Genomic DNA, 23,686 nt, shown 5'->3' on the forward strand with positions numbered 1-23,686 from the left:
TATCTGTTTATAAATTAAAATTTAATTTAAAATGATAAACATTCCAGTGTAAATATGTGGAGGGGGGGGGGTTGTCCATACCCTAAAGCTGGGCTCCATATTTAGCTGTGGAAAGATTCTGGGGTCAACATTCAATTGTATGTGGGTCAATTTACAACTTTACACGGTGTCTGATGTACATTAGTGACCCCTAGTGCGAGATGGTGACCTGAACAAGTCAGAAGTTTCAGAATTTCAAACTCGGCAACTTTATTCATGTTTTTGCACTTGGTATGTGTTATTTGCTTGCAGCAATATGGAAAGATTCTGGACGTGGAAATAATTTTCAATGAGAGAGGCTCAAAGGTAAGCCATTGATGCGGCCCGCACTTTACTTCCACAATGTACTGTATACGTTTCTCTCAACATGTATAATGTATCATTGGAATGTTACTCCCCCATGACGACTCAGTGTCTGCCTATTTTGCCCGTGCTTTACGCCACAGGGTTTTGGCTTTGTGACATTTGAGACCAGCGCAGATGCAGAAAAAGCCCGTGAAAAGCTCCATGGCACATTGGTGGAAGGTCGTAAGATTGAGGTAATTTTCCCATCTGCCACAACTGCACTGTTCTGCCCTATCTCACGCTCTATAACTATTCTAATTCTGTAGTTCTCTGATTACTAGCTAGCTAGCATTAATAATACTGTGATATAGCGCTTTCATATCCCACTGCCTGGTCCGCTGTAATTTATTTTATTTATTTATTTATTTTTGTGGTGAGACTGATTGGGGGTGCAAGAACACATTTAAGGCATGCTGGGGTACTTTTCCTCTGCAGCATTTTTTTCCTCTTGAAGCTGTTGTCTCTAATGCTTTTTGATGTGCAACTTGTAAGCCACATTTGATACATCAACTTTCCACCAACAATTGGAATGAGGTCTTTGTGGTTGGCACCGGAGGGCACGAGAGGAATGCTGTGAAAGGATAATGCATGGCAGATTGCTATCGGATGCTCTAAATTTCTTCCCCCCCGTGTACAATAAATCCTGTTACTCTCTCCTGATGTTGTGGCTTAGTGGTGGTTGTGGCACCTAATGCAACAGACGCATGCTGGGAATCACAGCAGCACTGACGCATGTTTAATTTATGTATATCTTAATTTGTACTGAAGGTCTATGCAGTACATTTATATATTTTTTGTTTACTCTTTATAGGGCACTCATTTAACTCATTGGCTGCCATTAAATGCTTTAGACTTCGAGTCCATTTTGAATGAAAGAGGGTGGCAGCGAGTGATCGCTAAACATCCAATATTAAAAATGCATGGTAGATTGCTCTCGGATGCTCTAAATTTCTACCCCCTGTGTACAATGAATTTTACTCTGTCCTGATACAGTGAGGAAAATAAGTACTTGAGCACCCTGCGATTTCGCAAGTCCTCTCACTTAAAAATGATGGGCGGGTTTGAAATTTTCATGGTAGGTGCCTCTCCCCTGTAAGAGACAATCTAAAGAAGAAAAAAAAATCCAGAAATCACAGTGTATAATTTTTTAACAGTTTATTTGTATTATACTGCTGCAAATAAGTATTTGAACACCTGTCTATTAGCTAGAATTATATTATTATAAATATTAGCCTCAAAGACCTCTTAGTCGACTTGAAAAAGTCCAACGAATAAGTGGAGTAGAGGTGGACTTTTTGAGTGTGACCTTTTGACTTTTTTGAGGCAGTTAGCTGCATATAAACACCTGTCCACCCCATATAAGCAGGAAAACTTCCTACCACGGTCAAGACAGAATTGTAGACCTCTACAAGGCTGGACAGGGGTACGGGGCAATTGCCAAACAGCTTGGTGATATAAGATTCACCCATGGAGCAATAATTAGGAAATGGAAGAAGCTAAATATGACCGTCAATATTCATCGGACTGGGGCTCAATGCAAGATCTACATCGTATGGTCTCCAGGATCCTAAGAATGGTGAGGAATCAGCCAAGAACTACACAGGAGGAGCTGGACAATGACCTGAAGGGAGCTGGGGCCACCATTTCCAAGGTTACTGTTGGTAATACACTAAGACGTTCATTCATTCATTCATTCATTCATTCATTTTCCATGCCGCTTTTCCTCACGAGGGTCGCGGAGGTGCTGGAGCCTATCCCAGCTAACTCGGGGCAGTAGGCAGGGGACACCCTGAACTGGTTGCCAGCCAATATCATTGGTGCAGGGCACAAGGAGACATACAACCATTCACGCACACACTCATACCTACGGACAATTTAGAGTGTTCAATCAGCCTACCATGCATGTTTTTGGGATGTGGGAGGAAACCGGAGTTCCCGGAGGAAACCCACGCAGGCACGGGGAGAACATGCAAACTCCACACAGGAAGGCCGAAGCCCGGGATTGAACCCTTGATCTTAGAACTGTGAGGCAGACGTGCTAACCACTCAGCCACCGTGCCGCCACACTAAGACGTCATGATTTAAAATTTTGTGTCACGGAATGTTCCCCTGCTTAAACTAGCATCCGTCCAGGCCCGTTTTAAGTTTGCCAATGACCGTTTGGATAATCCAGAGGAGCCATGGGAGAAAGTCAGGTGGTCATATGAGATCAAAATAGAACTTTTTGGTCTTAATTCCACTCATAGTGTTTGGAGGAAGAAGAATGATGAGTACCTCCCCAAGGACACTTTGAAGGTGTTTTTCTTTTTAAGGGACTAGATGATTGCACTGTTTTAAGGAGTGGATGACCAGGGCCATGTATTGTGAGATATGGGGGAATAACCTCCTTCCCTCAATTAGAGCATTGAAAATGGGTCGGGACTAGGTCTTCCAACATGACAATGACCCGAAACCATAACCAAGGAGTGGCTTCGTAAAAAGAATATCAAGGTTCTGGAGGGTCTAGCCAGTCTCCAGACCTAAACCCAAAACAAAATCTTTGGAGGAAGCTCCAACTCCGTGTGTCTCAGTGACAGTCCAGAAACCTGATTGATCTAGAGAAGATCTGTGTGGAGCAGAGGTGCAAAATCCCTGCTGCAGTCTGGGCAAACCTGGTGAAAAGTTACAGGAAATGTTTGACCTCTGTAATTGTAATCAAAGGCTACTGTACCAAATATCAACATTGATTTTCTCAGGTGTTCAAATACTTATTTGCAGCAGTATAATACAAATAAACTGTTAGAAAAATCATACACTGTGATTTCTGGATTTCTTTCTTCTTTAGATTGTCTCTCACAGTGGACAAGCACGTACCATGAAAACTTCAAACCCGCACATCATTTCCAAGTGGGAGAACTTGCAAAATTGCAGTGTGTTCAAATACTTATTTTCCTCACTCTTGTGGCTTGGGCAAGATAGTGGCACCTAATGCAATAGACGCATGCTGGGAATCACAGCAGCACTGACGAATATTTACTTTATGTACAGTGGTACCTCGACATTCGAACGCATCGACAAATTATCCTTTCATCGTCCGACTTAAAATTTGACTCGTCATTTGTCTCAATATATGACGACATGCATACGACAATTTCCACAGCGTCGCAATTTCATTGTTTTCCCCCACGACGGCAGCATGGCGAAGCGGTTTTTCTTGTGAAAGAAATCAACTTCTGTCCCAAAAAGGTTGGTGCAGGTGGGGAAAAAATGTGATGTTTACCATTGAAATTAAGAAGGAAATGATAGAAAAATATGAGCATCATGTGGGTGTCAGCGAACCATCGACAACACAGCCAGAATATATCTACGATCGCGACGGTCCTCAAGTCTAAGTTAAGGTGACAATAAAAAGGATTTTTTTTTTTCCCGATTATTCATTATTATTATTATTGTAACGTCGGCAAGTAAGGCGCCAATCTCATTAGGTTTTTAATCATTTATTTCCGAACATGTGCAACACAACACAGCAACTGTCCGGCGTAGCCGACGGCAACAACTGCCACATTAGAACCCGATTCGTTATATTATTATTGTTATTACTATTCCGATTTGTAATTGTACCTGCAATATTTATTAAAGATTTAGCTCAGGTTTTTGGGCTGTAGAACGAATTAATGAAATGTTAATATTCTTAGGGGAAAATCCTGCTCGATATACGACCATTTCGACATACAAACCGGGTCCTGGAACGAATTAAATTCGTATGTAGAGGTACGACTGTATATCTTAATTTGTACTAGAGATTTATACAGTCCATTCATATATTTTACTTAACTGTTTTAGGGCGCTCATTTAAAGCAACACCTAATAACTCATTGGCTGCCATTGACGGACTGCTCTCAATGACACCGAAATATGAGCATTTGCAGCCAGTTGTCCCAGTTTACCGGTAAATGAATTTAACATCTACTGTTGTCAATGGCGGCCAATGAGTTTATGGCCAAAATTCTCTCATTGTTTTTTTATTAATTTTTAAACTTGGTTTCATTTCCGGGACCCTTGTAAGGATAAGTGGGACGGAAGTTTACTAAATAAATTAATTCAACAAAGGGTTTGTTTTTTTTTTAACACTAACTAAAATAAAAGATAAAACTGTGATTGTTCTTTGTTTATTGAAAAAAGAAGGTTTAAAAATGTTATCTGTTATTATTGCTATTTTATATACTATTTATCAACTTCAGAGTATTAATTGGGGCCCTAACCAGAGTGTATTTATTTTGTTTTGTTTTTTTGTATCTGATTTCATTCATTTGTAATTTTACTTTTTAATAATGAGCGCTGTTAAAATAATAATAATAATGTAATTGAGACCTGCCATCCACTTATGTAGACACAACATTTAAGGACGCGTAGGCCTTACGTGTACTACACCAAATGGTAAAATTGTGGCCAGCATGACCCAAAATGCAATGTCCATCTATGGGGACGCCAGGTCTTCATAGGTAGTTTTTTAATGAACGAAAAAAGTCAACTGCCCTATAAAGGGTTAAGCAATTCTTTATTCAGATTTTTGTGTCCGTTATTTGCTACGGATTTCTTGACCCTGGTCACTGCAGAACCAGAACTGCGCATGGGCTAACTGTGCTGTCTTTCATTTGTATGTGTCAGAGTGTGTGTCAGCAGGACCTGCATGACGAATGTAGGCTGGACCTTTTGTCCCTTTCAGTCCTGTATTCTGGTCCTATGTTGCGTTTCCAAATACAAAATAGCAGCCTGCATCCACTGCTACATCTTCTGCCAGCTCCACTTTCAGTCAATCAGCAAACTGAATGGATATGGATGGAGTTGCTTGGAGTGCCAGCCTGTCTTTTCCGTTGCATTGCTTTAAGATGATTGTGTCTCAATCTAATTAATGCATGAAATCAATATTGCCTCTGAGAGAAGTTTGATGCATGCAATGTTGTACTTGTGTTACAAGTAGTGAAGTAGTCATGTTGGACTGTCGTGAGTGATTAAACAGTTAGTTGGTACAGTGTTCGTTTATGGTGCATGGGCTTGATGAAACAAGGGGCTGGCAAAGGGCACATCTGAGTTGGTTTATAAGTTCTTCCTTCTTTGGAGAAAACGCCAGGCACTTCTATTTGTGGCAGTGCTGCCTGGAAGTTCTGCCTCGCAGGTGCAGTTGCTCTTGTAAACATTTCCTTTTATTGGTCATTTCAGAGTTTGTTGAACTATATTATTTTCAGCAATAAAGTTGGCAACCCAGTAACAACATTCACACCAATAAGCATTATAATTCACAAACTCTGATATATCGAACCACTGTTTACTTTGTTTGGTTTGACTTAAATGAGTAAAGGAGGCTTACTTTTCACTGGCATGAGTTAAGTTAGTTTAGCCTAATTATGCATGACTAGTGTCTTCATATGAAAATACATTTTGCAGTCTAAGGTATGATCTGGGCGTGCAGATTCTTTCCGTGCATGTTTATTTTTAAGCTGTTTGTTATATGTAAGTACGTTTTGGTGATGGGGTTGTTTTGTTAGCATGGAATTTGGCATTTGGCCAGATCAAAGTCATTGTCTTTTCCTTACTACAGCTGGACTGAATAACCATTGCATATTTTTTCTTATTTGGAATGTTTATACACAAGGTGAAAAAAAGTATTTTTTTGCAATCAACATTTTATTTAATTTATTTTTTGAACATGCCAATATGAATCTAAGAATGCACGTATAACCTAATTTTGAGAGTGAGGAAATCATTGCTATTTATGTTCTATTGCCATTTTTTTCTGGATTAAAACTCTGCGCCCTGAAAAGCTCACTCTGCTGGAGACCTCTAATGTATTCACAGAAGTGGCCCAATCAAAACTGCCACGTCCTACTAAGATGGCTCTGGTGTTTATGCCATATTGTATCCAGGCATGCAAACCTGTACAGTATTTGTGATTGTATTAATACCCAGTGCTAGGCAGAAATGAGTCTAGCCACTCTCTCACTTGGGCATTGCTTGTCATTGGCAAATCCCAACATACTTTCAGTTTTTCAACTTGATCATACCTTGGAATGATTACCTTTTCTATTGTATCTATTTCATTTTTACCAGTTAACAATTGCAATGCTATCTAGGAGGGATGTATACCAAAATTAGTATCTGTATCAATGCCGAAACTATGGATCTACAGTGCCCATACTTGTAAAATGTACTGATAATAAACACCGATACCGCTTTCATATACTAAAAAAACACAAGCTCTTCAAAGGTTTTAGTTCCTTTTTGTTTAGAAAGAAGAAAAAAACGCAAACACTCATCCTATTAAACGTCCATTTCCTAATCCCATGCTTTGAATTGAGTATTGGCCCTAGTTCTGTGAGATGGAGTCTTAACAAGATGTCTTAGCTCCTCCACAGCGCAGTGTTTTAATTTGGAACACATTGGAACGCATTGGAACACAAAGCTCAACGTATACCACAAGAGATGTAGTTTTGCATGCGTAATATCATCCAAATGGGTTTTATTGGAGATGTTGCTCATAAATGCATGGGTATGTGTAGAGAAACCTTTTCAGCCCCCACTTTTCATGGTGCCATGCACTGTTCATTTGGGTTGCCATTTACCTTTAGCATTTCCAATCTGTCGTGACAAATCAGATATTGGATGATAGCCGTCATGATTAATGACCCCTGCCCTAACAGTGTGGATTTGACCAGATTCATTTTGATATACAGTGGTACCTTGACATACGATCGCTTTGACACACAATCTTTTCCAATTCCGATGTAAAATTTGACTCGCCATTTGTTTCTACATCCGACGACATCGAAATACAACGATTTATGACGGCGCCACAGTTTCTTTGTTTTGCCGCACGACGGACACACCGCAGCTTTTCTTGTGAGAGACAAGTCTGGTTCCAAGTGCAGGTAGTTAAAAAAGTGACACTTACCAGACGAAAATGATAGAAAAATATGAGCGCGGTGTGCGCATCAGTGAATTGGTTCGACAATACGTCCGTAAAATGTCTAAGATCTCAACGGTCCTCCTGAGACCGCCGTTCACCAGTCTTTATAGGTTTAGGTGACAATTATTATTGTGGTGAAATCGCCAGCTTCGTCAGGTTTTTGATCATTGGTTTCGGAACTTGTCCAGCACAAGATGCCTACTGTCTGCCGCAGTTGACGCCAACAACAAAACATTAAAAGAGAAAGTAAAATCTGTACCACACGTTTTTCACTCTGTCACGTTCGCCCCATTAGAACCCGATTCGTTAAATTATTAAAGGAAATCCGATTTTTTTTATTTATGATTTATTTTGCTATGTGTAATTGCCATTTGTAATAGTACCAGCAGTATTTATTAAGGATTTAGTGTAGGTTTTCGGGCTGTGGAATTTATTAATGAAATTATCATTTATTCTTGAGGGAAAATACTGCTCGACATGATTATTTCAACTTACAAAAAAATGTCCTGGAATGAATTAACTTCATATGTAGAGGTACCACTGTGTATATATATATATATATATATATATATATATATATATATATATATATATATATATATATATAATTGCTGTTTCCTTATCATTGCCTTAAAGTGGGACTCTAAATAGATGACACAAATTAATCATTAAAACTGTTTGATGTGTAAAATTATGTACATTTAAAATCAAAGAAAAGACAAAAGAAGATAGCACTTTGGCTTTTCTGTCCTTCATTCTGTGACATGTAATCCTTGTCTTCCTAAACTCTTCAATCTTCCATTGCCGGTTGATTTAGTCTTTTTTTTTTTGTCATTTTATTTATTTATTTTTTTGCAATCGTTTACACAATTTTTTAATTTTAGTTTTGCCATTTTATGTCTTCTACTAGTTGACTTTAGTCTTAAATTTTTAGGGTGGTTGGTAGGTAAAAAGTGAAAATTGCTGCTATTTCACCTAAATCATTTTTCTAAATAAAGTGCTGTTCTCTGTGGTCTACATCTAAATGATGAGAACCTTCACCGTATATACACTAGGAAGATATTTTTCTCTATTGGCTACATTTTAATTGTTTGCTGTTCTTTCACTATAGGTCAGTTGTTGGTTAAAGCACAGTTGGACCCAAGCTACATTCACATTCACAAATTGGGTCTTTAGAAGGCAGAATCATTTTCATTCACGTATCTAATTGCTGTAATAATGCACAGGTCTCTGTAGGGCTACCATTCCCTTTCCCTCTGTATCTTTCTCTCATATTCTCTCCTGAGCTGTAATATTGCTGCTATTAGTTTTTTTTTTTTTTTTTTTTTGACATGGATGGTGACGGGATGACGTCTAGCTTTCTTTTGTTGCCTGGATTATTTGTTCCTTTATTTATTATATTTTTTTCTGTTTCCCTGACGACTTCTGTGTGTTGTTGTCAGTCTCCACGGTAACCACTCGCTGTTTCTGCTGCAATGGTAAGTTGTGTAAAAACATTTATCACTGAACTGATCCCCTGTCCACCTCACCCCTAGAATGGGCGTCTTTATCAATATGGACGACATACAGATTGTAAAATTAGCACTGTTATTCTATTGCAATACTGGGGCGCTTGAGTACAGTGCCACTCATTATATTTACCATGGTAGTTTTATCATTTTGCAGTCACAACATTGCACACACAGACACTGTATGCAATAGTCTGGATGGTGTAACAGTAATACTTTCTGCACCCATTCCCTCACCCCCACCATGCCATTAACACCTCACTGGGAATGATCGAATGTAATCACCCTCCTCTATGCAATGACACGGCTTTCCAGTCTTTCTGCTTATTGTCCATCAGTGTATGAAGTATTTATCCTATTGATTATTTTTTATTTTAAAAAAATCACTGTTGCGTACAATTTTCTTTCAGTGAATGCAGACCGCTAATTTCTTCATTTTATTGACCTGCCTGCATTTTACATGCTCGCAAGTTTACTCATAAAACTGAGTTTGGCTATATAATACATTTGGAAGCTTCATATTCATGATGAAATTCTTTATGGCACAATAATTTGCTCTAAACCAAATTAAAGAGAAATCAACTTGAACCTCTTGGACATAAAAAATAAATAACCACCTCAGCAAATCCCATAACATACATACAACCTATGTTACCTTTTCACACTATTCAAGCAAATTCAAATTTTGGAATCAACAGTGATCGATTGTGCTAAATTTGCAGTTGACGAACTAAGACCCACAATGACTAACAAAAAAATGATCACCCCCCTCTAATATATATTTTTTTAAAACCACATTATAAAAGAAAAACCATGTTCCCCCGACTCACTAATCAGGCTGTGTTGTAACCATATGCGTCTTCAAACCGATGCGGGGTTTACGTTGCTGTTTTTGGGGGCTCTATTATGCTGCCATGTTGTTTTCTTTTGGTTTGGTATTCTTGTAGTGGATTGTCTGTGTATTAGTAGTTGTAGTGGTAGTCATAGTGTACTGGTCTTAGTTTGTGACACAGTTCTCTTGCCTGGCACAGTGTCTCATGTCCATTTTATTTCTCTCCTTTTTGGGAATGAGGATTGCTCTTTTTCTCCCTCACTCTCTCTTTCCACCTCTCTCTCCTCTTATTCTATTTCTCTTGTTCTCAATCTCTCACTCTCTGTTTCATCCATCCTTTGGTGCTGTTTCTCAACCCACCATATAAGATCTTCGGGAGAATTGCCACCAGATCTAATTGAATGATGCACCTTCATATACTTATATATATTTTTGGATTTAGACAAGTTTTTGTGTTATTCATGTAAATATCCCTTGTTTCTTATTTTTGTCTTTTTGTATATGGACTGGCTCTGTCTCTGTACTTCTCACCCGCATCCTTTCCTCTTATTAAATCACCAGTTTCATTTTTGTCTCATGTGTTTGATGTGGGAGTGCTGCGATTGTTTTGATTGGTCTCTATGCTGCATCCGATGCTTGCTGATTGGCTGATTTTTCTTTCCCGTTTTTTGGTTTATTACTCACTCTTGGTCATGTGATGCGCCCATATTTGGCTGCTTGTAATTTATGTGTTATATGATTGATTTTTTTAAAACAAATGTTTTTGCACCCCCTTTTACTCTCCCTTGTATTGTTTGTATTTGTTTTAGGTGTGTAAACCCCACAGATTTGGTTTCATATGGAAATTAGATTTTATTTTGTTTGGTTCGTTGGTCGGACTGGACTGGTGGGGCATTAGCGACAGAAATTCTGAATGTATTATTAACCTTTTGACATTTTCAGATTTACCTTCCATTTTGGTCTCTGTTGATTTGCATGACTTCCTGTCAGGTTACCCTATTCCATTGATTGCACATGATACAAACACAGCTACATACTAGACACACATTGACGTTTATTCCCATAAAATAGGCATATTCCAGGTTTTCACAACATGTATGAAAGTTAACTTTGGAACAAAAATATACTAAACTAATGCATTTACTTCCTTAAGTGTCGTAGGCGTCTACATTAGACAGATAGGCAAGCTAAGTTAATTGTATCATTTGCCGCTGGCCATGTCCTTTGCAATGAGGAAAAAGAAGGCAAACCTAATTTCCATTTGAATGAAGCTGAGCAGATAAAGAACATGAGGCAGTTCGAGAGGCAGTACGGAAGGCAATCCTAGCCATTAATGGTCTCTAAATGGTAGCACAGTGTCTATGAGCACACAAGTACTCTCATTCCTCAGTCTCGCTCCTTCTTTGTCAGGCACACACTTTCCCTCATCTTGCTTAAAGGTCATAAATCCTAGCATTGCGGCATAGTCTGATATAGGAGTTTGGGCAGAGAGCTTGATACTCTCGTTTTTAAGCTCATCAAAAGCAGATGAGGATGAATTATTGAAGCATAGTGGGTTCCTTTGAAGCTCCGATACGAGAAGTGGTAATCAGCAATCTTGGATTGGACAACCTTCTTATTAGACTGAAATATCCTCCATCGTGCATGCCAAAAATGTCCTGCTCTCCGTGTAGTCACTGCAGCAATGTAACCAGTTTAGGCTGTGGCAGCCCTCGTATCTCACAAAGAATCAGCAGATCTTTACCAGACAGCTCGCTCTTAATTGCATGATGACTCAAAAATAACCACAACTGCTCCCACCTACTTTTGCACACAGTTAGGGTCAAGAGTGTTGCAACTAATATTGCAGTATCATCAATTTCATGACTGCACAAAGACTGGCTAGGCAAGCAAACTTGCACCACATAATTGCAGGCATATCAGTTTAACTCGTTTTCTAAAAATATAACACAGTGATGGCCTTATAATGAAGTAGTCAACATTGAAGTCTAGTTAAGTGTCCTCTGTCCAGTCGTTTTTGGGGCTTTGACTGTATCCCCTTTCAATTGCCAGGTGAATAATGCCACTGCCAGGGTGATGACTAACAAGAAAATGGTCAGCCCCTACCCTAATGGAGAGGCTCTGAGCACGCTGCCTTATGGTAACAACTGCACTGACTCACTAACAATGAAGCAATGTGCTCGCCTGATCATCAAAACAAACTAGTCTGTCTTTGATATGGTCTCAGCTAAGGATCCTCAAAGTGTTTGTCATGTTGTGTTTATCCCCTTCATTAACTACAGGTCCTTCTCAAAAAATTAGCATTTTGTGATAAAGTTCATTATTTTCTGTACTGTACTGATAAAAATTAGACTTTCATATATTTTAAATTCATTACACACAACTCAAGTAATTCAAGCCTTTTATTGTTTTAATATTGATGATTTTGGCAAAAACAAAGTCAAGAAAAACCAAAAATCCCCATCTCAAAAAATTAGCATATCATGAAAAGCTACTAACCTAATCATCTGAATCAACGAATTAACTCAAAACACCTGTGAAAGATTCCTGAGGCTTTTAAAAACTCCCAGCCTGGTTCATTACTCAAAACCGCAATCATGGGCAAGGCTGCCGACCTGACTGCTATCCAGAAGGCCATCATTGACACCCTCAAGCAAGAGGCTAAGACACAGAAAGAAATTTCTGAGCGAATAGGCTGTTCCCAGAGTGCTGTATCAAGGCACCTCAGTGGGAAGGAAAAAGTGTGGCAGGAAACGCTGCACAACCAGAAGAGGTGACCGCACCCTAAGAAAGATTGTGGAGAAGAGAAAATTCCAGACCTTGGGGGACCTGCAAAAACAGTGGACTGAGTCTGGAGTAAAAACATCTGATGCTGGAAATGGGCTACAGTACAGGTGCCACATTCCCCAGGTCAAACCACTTCTGAACCTGCAACAGCGGCAGAAACGCCTGACCTGGGCTACAGAGAAGCAGCACTGGACTGTTGCTCAGTGGTCCAAACTAAAGTACTTTTTTCAGATGAAAGCAAATTTTGCATGTTATTCGGAAATCAAGGTGCCAGAGTTTGGAGGAAGACTGGGGAGAAGGAAATGCCAAAATGCCTGAAGTCCAGTGTCAAGTACCCACAGTCAGTGATGGTCTGGGGTGCCATGTCAACTGGTGGTGTTGGTCTTCTGTGTTTTATCAAGGGCAGGGTCAATGCATCTAGCTATTAGGAGATTTTGAAGCACTTCATGCTTCCATCTGCTGAAAAGCTTTATGGAGATGAAGATTTCATTTTTCAGCACGACCTGGCACTTGCTCACAGTGCCAAAACCACTGGTGAATGGTTTACTGACTGTGGTATTACTGTGCTCAATTGGCCTGCCAACTCTCCAGACCTGAACCCCATAGAGAATCTGGGGAATATTGTTAATGGTAAATGGTGTTATACTTGTATAGCGCTTTTCCACCTTAAGGCGCTCAAAGCGCTTTACACTTCATCCTCATCTACCTACCGGTGACGCAGCACCAGGAGCAATGTGGGGTTCAGTATCTTGCTCAACGATACGTAGGCAAGTTCATCAGGGCACAGAATCGAACCTACAACCTCTGGCTACTCTACCACTGAGCTACGCCATCCCCATTGTGAAGAGGAAGTTGAGAGACACCAGACCCAACACTGTGGATGCGCTTAAGGCTGCTATCAAAGCATCCTGGGCCTCCACAGCAGTGCCACAGGCTGATTGGCTCCATGCCACGCCGCATTGAAGCAGTCATTTCTGCAAAAGGATTCCCGACCAAGTATTGAGTGCATAGCTGATATAATTAATTGAAGGTTGACTTTTTTTGTATTAAAAAACACTTTTTTATTGGTCGGATGAAATATGCAAATTTTTTGAGAAAGGGATTTTTGTTTTTTCTTGACTTTTTATGCCAAAATCATCAATATTAAAACAATAAAAGGCTTGAACTACTTCAGTTATGTGTAATGAATCTAAAATTAAAGAAAGTCTAATGTTTATCAGTACACTACAGAAAATAATGAACTTTATCACAATATGCTAATTTTTGAGAAGGACCTGTATCTGTATCGATTGGCCCACTCTCTTACTCTTAACTTTCAGCAGGGTGGAAATTGAGCCCAATGGTTGGGGCTGTGTATGGACCAGAGCTCTATGCAGGTAAGGTTCCATCTCCCTAATAAATATGGAAAACTTTCATCCTAATTCCATATTCACCTTCCAGGCTTTACTTTATATTAATGTGTGCTTGCTTAGCACTTGTCCCTACTGCTGCTTAATAAAATGAAACCCTTAAGGCTCTGGTAAAACGCTTGCCATCTGTTTGCTTTCTTCCCCTGCTTAACTTCACACTGGGCTTCAACATGTATTGTTTTATTCCTCACCAATACAATATATAATCATTCTTTAAATTTTCTTAATTTCTTCCCCTGTCCTCTGCTGTCTTCAGTTCCAGGTTTCCCCTATCCTTCAGCAGCTGCAGCAGCCACGACAGCTGCAGCAGCTGCTGCATTCCGTGGTGCCCACCTTCGGGGTCGGGGCAGACCTGTCTACAGCGCGGTGCGGGCAGCTGTGCCTCAGGCAGCTATCCCTGCATACCCTGGGTAAGACTTGTACAACTCTGTACATGTAATAGACAGATCTCACATGGTGTGTACAGTGGCAGACGGTGCAATCGGTTGCAGAACCTTCATTGAGGATTTAATATTAATCCACTTAATACAAACACGCATTGATCCACTTAATGCAAACACGATTACAATTATAGAAACTATCAATATTATTTTTTTTTTTTAAATCCACCTTGTATTATGTAACAGCATTTCACTTTGCCACGTATAAAAAGTTGTCTAAACCAGTTCATAGTATACTTGATTCCTATTAACAACAACATCTTAAATCATACTCAGTAAACCTGATTATTAATTGTACTATTGTGAACAAATTGCTAGAGATGTGGTTTATAAGTGGAACTTGGATTGCTCTGGCTATCCAGTCAAAGGGCGGAAAATTGTGAGGTGGGCCAGCTTGGTGGTCTTAGAAGAAATCTGATTGGTTAAAGAGACTGTCCCTAGTCCAATGTATTTAAATCATTTGCTGTCATTGATGCCACTAGATCTCTAATCCATTTGAAGTGGGAGGGCTGAATGCGCACAAACAAATGTTCATTCGTTGGCAACCCTCCCAGTTCAAATGGATTGGACGTCTACTGATAACAATCTCATTTAAATTCACGACAAAAGGTTGAAAAGAGCAACATAATTGTAAAGGATTGATGTACAGCATCGTCAATGGCACTGAAAGAGTTACATCAGTCACCACTGCCTACAAGGCTCTAGTCACATACTATATCCAATAAAATAAAGACATTAGAAACGAAATCAGTTACTATTGAGTAACAGCTTTTTCCTCGCTATTTTGAGATTTTTTTCCTCCAAATTCTGTTTGAGCAGGTGTTTGTCTAACACAGCTGTGCTCATGCAGAAGCTCAAACAATCATACTCCACTCAGAAATCAGTGTGTCAACTGGACCGAAGCGTGACGATGATTTGGACTGCAGGTTGATTTGAATAAACACAGATATAAAGGCATTAAAACAGTGCCTCAGTGGCTTTGCACAACCACACACCAGCCACGTTCGGTCATTATGCTAAGAAAATAACGCACACAGCCGCACACCCATTTGCTACGGTCCCCAGAGTTATAGACACTCTGCATGTTTTTGTGCTGTGATTTTTGCATAATGGACATTTGACTGCTGAAATATTCCATTCAAAGCACAACTGACATCTTGGCATCAGGCTTTTGTGGCTACTTGAGATCAAGTTCACATTTAATAAACATGATGTAAATATACTCGTTATCGCTCTACCAATGGAGTTTTCTTTGTAGTGTTTCTTTGAGTTGTTTTTTCTTGACATTGATATTTATAAAAACATTGTGAGTTTATAGTTTGTAAACATCACCTATGTGTCTCCTAAGTTATAAGCATTATTATATTAGATGTTTTGGTTGGAGCTTATAAGGACAATTGGTAAGCACCTGAACAAGCTAGCTGTCAAAAACAACATTGCTTCCCCTCAAGTCACGGAAGCACAAGTAGTATTCCGGAGCTTTTGACCTGTCAACAGGTTTCAGCATGAGTAACCCCATCCAGCAATCGGGGAATTAATGCACTTAATTAATACGATTAAAGTATATCCACCAAGCCAATTTTCAAATGTTGTGATTTAAAACAATGCCCTAATTTTAGATTAGAATAAACATGGCACATAACAAAACAAAAAACGTATATAGACTAGAATGGTGATCTCAAATTACGCCAAAATTTACTTTCTCAGTATAAAATTTGGGCCCATTCAATTAAACATACTGCAATTGTCTGACAACCAGTTCAGGGTGTATGTGGCCTCCTTCTCAGAGTTAGCTGGGATAGGCTGCAGAAGAAGAATAAATGAAGGAAAAATTGAACATGAACCTGATTTACTCTCAAGAAGCCATGACTTAGAGTTGTATGAATGGCAAGTGGATTTTTATACCTTATGCCTTTTAGTGAATAGCATTAAATTCTTATTCTGTATTCGTAAATTTTCAAATGTTGATAATGCTATAGATTCTTATACAGTTCATGTGTACTGTATAACCGTCCCTAGATATCTGAACGATTATATCTTTTTAAAAACATAAACACAAATTTTCAGACAAACATAGGAGAATAGTGTCCTGCAGTACCCCTGATGATCTCTCACAGCACACTTGTGTGTCACAACACCCTGGTTAGGAATCGCAGCATTAAAATATTCATGTTGTAAACACTTTACAAATTGTGACCTGGGGAAATTCCCATATTTTTTGCACCACTGACCCCTGTAGCATTAAACAGCTTGTTCAGGTTGTCTACGGATTGTATCCTTTTTATCGAATGGATTGTTTCTTCTGCATGCTGCATGGGTGTGAAATAATTCTCTCTTGTCTCTCTCTTCTCTCTATCTCTTGTCTTTGTTCTCTCTCTTTCTTTCTATCCCTCTCTCACCCACCCACCATGGTTTTTGGGATTGTGCACCATTCTGTTTTTGCACTCCTGGCCCCACTCCACCTCTTCTCTCTCCATCCATCTCCACATACCTCCTCTCTGTCTATTCGTGCTCTTTCTCTCCTCTTAGCGTGGTGTATCAGGATGGGTTTTACGGCGCTGCAGACTTATATGTAAGTAAACTCAACGCCCACCAGCACAGGCTCTGTTCCCCTCCTCTCACAGCTTCCTCCTGCTCTTTCCCTCTGGGTGTGATTCGGCATGTTCGTCCTGTCATTCGCAACACAGAGCTGCCAGCCCAGTGGACATGGCTGTGGTGAACTCGTATGAAGCACAGCATACTCCCACTCATTTGAAATTTCCCATTCATATATTTTTGGAAGTGGCAAATCTTTAAATTTGAACCTGACTCTGGTGAAACTTGGCTGAACCAATTTGAGAAGATAATAAAAGAATTAGTAAATGCTATGACAAGCTGTTCTGTGGCTGGATGAAGCAGTGTTGCAGGTGTATGATAAAGTGTGTGTGTGTGTGTGTGTGTGTATCCAGGTTGACAACAGCTGTTTCTGTTCTCTCTATAGACTAGTGTTTCAGGACTCAGTCCTTAGTACCAGATTGCCTCAGGTAGGGTCAACTGAACACCAAACCCACAGTGTGCATTGCTTTCCTGTGCTCCCTACTTTGACCTTAATCATTTTTTGATCTGGTCTGGAACACAATACATTGTCTTTTAGTAGATGTTCCACTGCTTCCAATTGTGCTTAGTTTTTTGTTGTATACTAACTCCTTGAAATGTGCACTTTTTGATTGTGGGGTCTTCACTAAAATACTACATTGTTTCTATTTCCAGTTTCAGTAGAGCCTGATTTTGCCTGGTTGAAAAGATTTTGAGGAATTGACCTACCACTCTTTTTTGCTGATTTTTTGCTGAAAATGGAAGCAAGACGGTTTGGGTACAAATGTTAAGTCAGAGTGCCCTTCATTTAAAATGAGAAGTTCCATTCACAGCGAGGTGTGGCCGCCTGCTGTGTGAGACTCTCTGATGGCCTCAAGTTAAAATGGAGAACATGGTCTTTTCCTGATGGTTAATCAAGCATGTGTGCCGCATGCTGACAAGCTGTGTTTCTGCTAACAACCTCCACTCCTTTCACTCACCCAAAAGGCCTTGCTGTCTCATGAATAATCCAATCTTCTCTACCCTGCATCCATCCACCAAGCCTCAGTGTTGAGTGTGTTGTGTTGCAGGTGGGATTATTTTTATGCTTTGCTGTGCTGTCCTCTGATCAGGTCACAAGGGCGTTTGGTGTGTTTCAATTAGGTTGGAACAGTAATTTCGGTCAAGCATGCAGTCAGTCTTAGATGATATTCATTGACAGCATTAGCTTGTGTGAGTGGTTTTGTCTGTGAGTATGTGATCTTTTTTCCAAGTCTACCCTTCTGTTTTCTTTGACCTGTCCACTTCTGAATCCACATGAAAATGAAATGTTTTTTCTGTAGCTGTTATTGTTGATACACTCCCGGAAAACTGTTCATTTGCTGTACATGCTTATTTAGTTATATAAACATTTACAGGCATATCTTATATAATTTAACTATCATGGGAATTTTCAATATACTGTATGTCAATTTTTAGAAGGTGGCACTGTTATGTTGATTTGTTACACAGAGTGAGTTTTTTTTCTTTTAATTTGGATTATTATGGTTTATAGATGACGCAAACCTAAAACTCCGTCTGCTGGAAATTTAGAGTAACAGTTAAGACCAAGTTAAAAAGGATTTTTGCGCAAAAATGTCAGGCTTTTGAAAGGTATGTTTTTAAACCTGTGCTACTGCATGGGTTTAGAAGAAGGTTGCTTTAAAAGCTGCTTTATGGCTACCAACATCGTTGGGTATCGTGTTTCTCATCATCCACTAGACATAGATTTGCTATGGGGTTCAGGTCAGGGGAGTTTGTTGTTGCCTGGCACGACCATACTGTTCTCTCTGTATTTTTTACACACCGGGAGAACAGTCTGGGACCCAGCTCCTCATTGGCCTCTCGAGCCCGAACGAAAGTAACCGTGCAATCAGATTCGTTAATATGCGTGCCGTTTTCTTAACGAGCAACATCACTCTTGCACGTCGGAAGTCGTCTCCACAACAACACAGATGGTGAACGGAAGAGCAGAGAATATATTCCGATCCAGTTTTTAAATTGTTTTAAATGACCAAAAACATCGAGTCGCTAAAACCAACACGCTATCCATGTTAAATAAACTTCTCTGCTCTCCTCGTTGTTTATTTCATCGCGCTAGAGTTTTTTGTCGCTTTACCAACGTCACGTCTGCCCGTCGCTGATTGGTCCACTCCGCTGGCTGTTTGCTGTGGCTTGCTCCACCCTGGAAATTTGATCCGCAGAACGGACGCCAGACTATCGCTGGAACAGCGGTGAGTCTGGAGTTCCAGGCAAAGTTTGTTGGCCAATAAAATACAGTGTGAACACTATGGCCGTTAAACCAGCCTCTGGTATCTTTCGCAGTGTGGGCAGGTGCTATATCCAGCATCTCCATACACCTTGAAGTAGAGACGAAGAATGATGTGCAGTAGAATTCCCTGGTAAATGGCTGCATTGAATGTAGACTTTAGAAAACACAGTGGACCAACACCAGCAGCTGATATAGCACATCTATGTAATGTTTTAAGTTTCGCTTTCTGAAATGACTGGCAAAAAAATATTGAACTTCATACTATTTTCCAACAATATGAATTGCATCCGTGTATAACGGCCACTATTTTCCTCCTACTGTCTCCTGCAGTTGATGATAATCCATGGTCCTTTTTGGCCGTTTGACCTTTCACCCTTCTGGAAATGTGTTTGTCATAATTTTGCTACAGTGAACCCTCATTTTGGGGTGGATTTTTTTCCAAACCAGTCCCCAATTGGTGAAAATATGTGAGATGTCGTACAGAGAATGTTTTCAATTTGAAAATAACCTGAACCTTGAATTTTGCTGTTTAATGTAGCTTATAGTGGGTATCAGTGACATTTGGCAAAAGTAATGTTGATGTACCGTAATTTCCCAAATATAACGCGCACTTTTTTCCCCCAAAATCAACTTGTAAACTCATGGTGCGCATTATAAACGGGTACATGGATGGAGACAGAAATATATATGTATTACATATATATATATATAAACCGATTTTTTTTTCATTGACACGGCCACGTTGTGTTGAAGAAACGTATGCGGCGACCCGTTGCCGACCATTACGGTACGTGACGTCACCATTTTGTTTCGGTAATACTTCACACTAATCGGCCGAATGATTTCGTCTGTGTTAAATTCTGCTTTTTTCACTCTTCATAAAGCACAGAATTTAGTTCCTTGAACTCATTTGAGTCGACGTTTATTGCAGCTCCACAATTCGGAGCATAACAAATGTAAGGACACACACTTCCGGTGTCCGTCAACTATATCGGTCCCTCGGGAAACTCAAACCCAAATAACAATAGTTCAGTAGTTTTACCGTATCAATCCATGGAAGAAACATTTATTCATCATGAGGAAACGAGCAAGTTATACAGCAGCCTTTAAAAGAAAAGTCACATCCGTTTGTTTTCTCCTAGATTCTGGTAAGTTGGAGAAGTTGTCAAATCATATTATTACCGTAAATATTGTCAGTTTACGGTAATGTTTTGAACTACCAATGTGCTATGCTTGTGCTGTGTTTCACCAGTCAGTAAAATGACATCTCTGTATCTGTACACGAGCTCTGTTTTCTTGTATTCTTCTGTTTATTGGTGCTAAAATTAGGGTGCGCGTTATAAACGGGTACAATAATTTTCCCCAAATTTTACAAGTAAATTTGGGGTGCACATTATACACGGGTGCGCCTTATATTCGGGAAATTACGGTAACCATTTTAGAAGGTACAGTAGAAGTAACATGTTTAAAGGAATATGCTGAAGTCTTGAGCTTTCTCTCGCTTTTTTTCTTTCTGATTTGAGTTATCAGGAATAATTTTAAGAGCACGGGGGTTGTAAGTCAGGCTATTATGGAAATAACATAAATTGGTCATTATAGCATATTTAAAAACAACAAATATCAATATGGGCCGTTTGCACAGCACTGGCCCCTTAACTCAAGTATACTTTCTTATATATTTTCCTTGCGGTAACCCATTAGTCCCTCTTCCAGGAGTCCCTTTAGTCAGTTGTGTTGTGCACGTGTCTCCAGGGAGGCTATCCTGCTGCTGCCGCCGCAGCCGCCGCCGCCGCTTATCGGTACACTCAGCCCGCGGCTGTTACCGGAGCAACCGCAGCTGCTGCCGCATACAGTGACAGGTAAGGACAAACGCCAACAAACGAAGTTCTCTGTCCTGTAGAAGTGCTTGAGATGCGCCTTCTTTACACAGTCCTGCTGGGCTGTGTAGTTCCTCTACAGATGCTGAACTGCCTCCGTTAAAATAAAAAAAATTTAGAGCTACGACGAAGTATTAGTATAAATCTGTATGTTGATTAAAATTTGATGTAGATGTCCTAAAACACATCCTTATTAGTGAAACTGATTGTAAAATAGCATGACAAGATTCTATTTAATGGAGGGGGTGAAGCGCTACGTAAAGTACACAGTAGCTAATTTAGCTAAATTAGTTGATGCATTCATAATTTGTAAAGATACATAATATAACGAATTTATTATAGTGATATTCCGATTTTTTTTCTTGTAAAATTACATAAAAAAGACCATTTTTCTCATAATGTTATGTCTTAAATTTTGTAAAATGACTTTATTCTTTTAATTTCTTTTTTTTTCTTTGTTTGGCCCTAATACTCAGTGTTTTGGCGATTATAGCCGCCAAATATTGTTTGTGAATAAAATGTTTTTGTATTATGTTTGTGCTTTTAGTTATGGCCGAGTTTACACGACAGATCCGTACCACGCTTTAGCCCCAGCTGCCGCTGCGTATGGCGTGGGAGCCATGGTGAGACTTTCCAACACAACTTCCCTTTTCATTGCACTTTTTGATAAGTTGGACTTTTCACCAGTTTCTGTATTTACTGTATTAGTGGAGACATTTTTGAAGATCTTTGGAGTTGATGATTGATGTTACAGTGTCTGGTTCAGTTGCTGTATTTTGGGGGGCTGGCAAGAATGATTTTATCGATAGTCAACACTGATTAGTTTTTTAGGTTAGTCGACTACTCGGATCAAATATAAAACATGCTATTGTGCTAACAAGGAACTGCTTTGTGTACAACCATCATACGATTCCAGCTTGACGTTTTACCGCACATGCACACTATAAAAAAACAGTGAAGATCATTAACTACATTCTTACGTTTTTATTTTTTTTGGCCCATACTAATAAATTGAAAGGGATATTTTTGTCTTAAGTTTGGCTGTAAATATGCCTTGGAATTAAAAAAAAAAACAAAAACAAAAAAAAAACGCTATAGATACAAAACTTAAATACTGTTGTTTCAGTAGCTATACATACAAAAACTGCACTATAGATAAATACTGTTGTTTCAGTAGCTATACATGCAGTACATAAACATATATCGTGCTGTAGCAATCGATTAACTCGAGTAATAAGATTAGAAAAAAGCTTCGAATCAAATTTTGCTGCTTCGGGTATTCGTTTAATTAGAGTGGCGTTGTGATGGTTTGTTTTGAAAGTATTTGCACTTAGCTTTATTGATTTGGGTGAGTACAATGCCCTCTAGTGGCAACAATGAATATTACATAACTCATTTAACATGATTGAATCCTTGTTAAGAACTCCATAAGGTAAGTTTTTGTTTGAGCTAATGTTTTTTTATGCCTTCGTAATTTAATATATAGGTGTATTTAGCCGTTTTTTTGTGGGAATATGTGTTTTAATGACTTAAGAGCATGGTAAAAAAAAAGAAAAGAAAACGTTAAAAGTTTATAGCATTTAAGCTTAAGGCTAAGATCGGGTATTTTAATTTATTTTTAAATGAAAATGCAATTGTGCATAGTTTGAAGAAACTCTGGAATTTTATATTGCATTCGCATTTAATGCTCTGTTGAAAATGCAATCTTAGCAAGCCTTTGTGCCTTTGTTTTACATCTCCTAAAATTGATTCTCCAACGCATTAAATGTTTCTAATCCGATTTTTCTAACTAATAAATTGATACATTAATCGACTACTAAGATAATTGATAGCTAAGATATATATATATAAACAGATATATACAGTGCCTTGCAAAAGTATTCGGCCCCCTTGAATCTTGCAACCTTTCGCCACATTTCAGGCTTCAAACATAAAAATATGAAATTCAATTTTTTTGTCAAGAATCAACAACAAGTGGGACACAATCGTGAAGTGGAACAACATTTATTGGATAATTTAAACTTTTTTAACAAATAAAAAACTGAAAAGTGGGGCGTGCAATATTATTCGGCCCCTTTACTTTCAGTGCAGCAAACTCACTCCAGAAGTTCAGTGAGGATCTCTGAATGATCCAATGTTGTCCTAAATGACCGATGATGATAAATAGAATCCACCTGTGTGTAATCAAGTCTCCGTATAAATGCACCTGCTCTGTGATAGTCTCAGGGTTCTGTTTAAAGTGCAGAAAGCATTATGAAAACCAAGGAACACACCAGGCAGGTCCGAGATACTGTTGTGGAGAAGTTTAAAGCCGGATTTGGATACATAAAGATTTCCCAAGCTTTAAACATCTCAAGGAGCACTGTGCAAGCCATCATATTGAAATGGAAGGAGCATCAGACCACTGCAAATCTACTAAGACCCAGCCGTCCTTCCAAACTTTCTTCTCAAACAAGGAGAAAACTGATGAGAGATGCAGCCAAGAGGCCCATGATCACTCTGGATGAACTGCAGAGATCTACAGCTGAGGTGGGAGAGTCTGTCCATTGGACAACAATCAGTCGTACACTGCACAAATCTGGCCTTTATGGAAGAGTGGCAAGAAGAAAGCCATTTCTCAAAGATATCCATAAAAAGTCTCG

The 23,686-nt window shown here is 39.2% G+C and overlaps 1 protein-coding gene across 4 annotated transcripts in view; it reads left to right on the forward strand.

Moving 5' to 3' along the window:
* Positions 1-23,686, forward strand: part of LOC130931798 (RNA binding protein fox-1 homolog 2-like) — a 76,701-nt gene that overhangs the window by 49,020 nt on the left and 3,995 nt on the right. For 3 of the 4 annotated variants that reach the window (XM_057860868.1, XM_057860871.1, XM_057860872.1), the window contains 8 exons: positions 292-345; positions 486-578; positions 11,720-11,807; positions 13,774-13,830; positions 14,120-14,273; positions 16,833-16,875; positions 20,920-21,026; positions 21,592-21,667. In XM_057860868.1, the coding sequence (XP_057716851.1) occupies positions 292-345; positions 486-578; positions 11,720-11,807; positions 13,774-13,830; positions 14,120-14,273; positions 16,833-16,875; positions 20,920-21,026; positions 21,592-21,667 (672 nt within the window). The remainder of the gene's footprint in view (positions 1-291; positions 346-485; positions 579-11,719; positions 11,808-13,773; positions 13,831-14,119; positions 14,274-16,832; positions 16,876-20,919; positions 21,027-21,591; positions 21,668-23,686) is intronic. The other variant, XM_057860869.1, reaches the window with a different exon arrangement.

The sequence above is a fragment of the Corythoichthys intestinalis genome, chromosome 16 (assembly GCF_030265065.1).
Source record: "Corythoichthys intestinalis isolate RoL2023-P3 chromosome 16, ASM3026506v1, whole genome shotgun sequence".
Lineage (NCBI taxonomy): Eukaryota > Metazoa > Chordata > Actinopteri > Syngnathiformes > Syngnathidae > Corythoichthys > Corythoichthys intestinalis.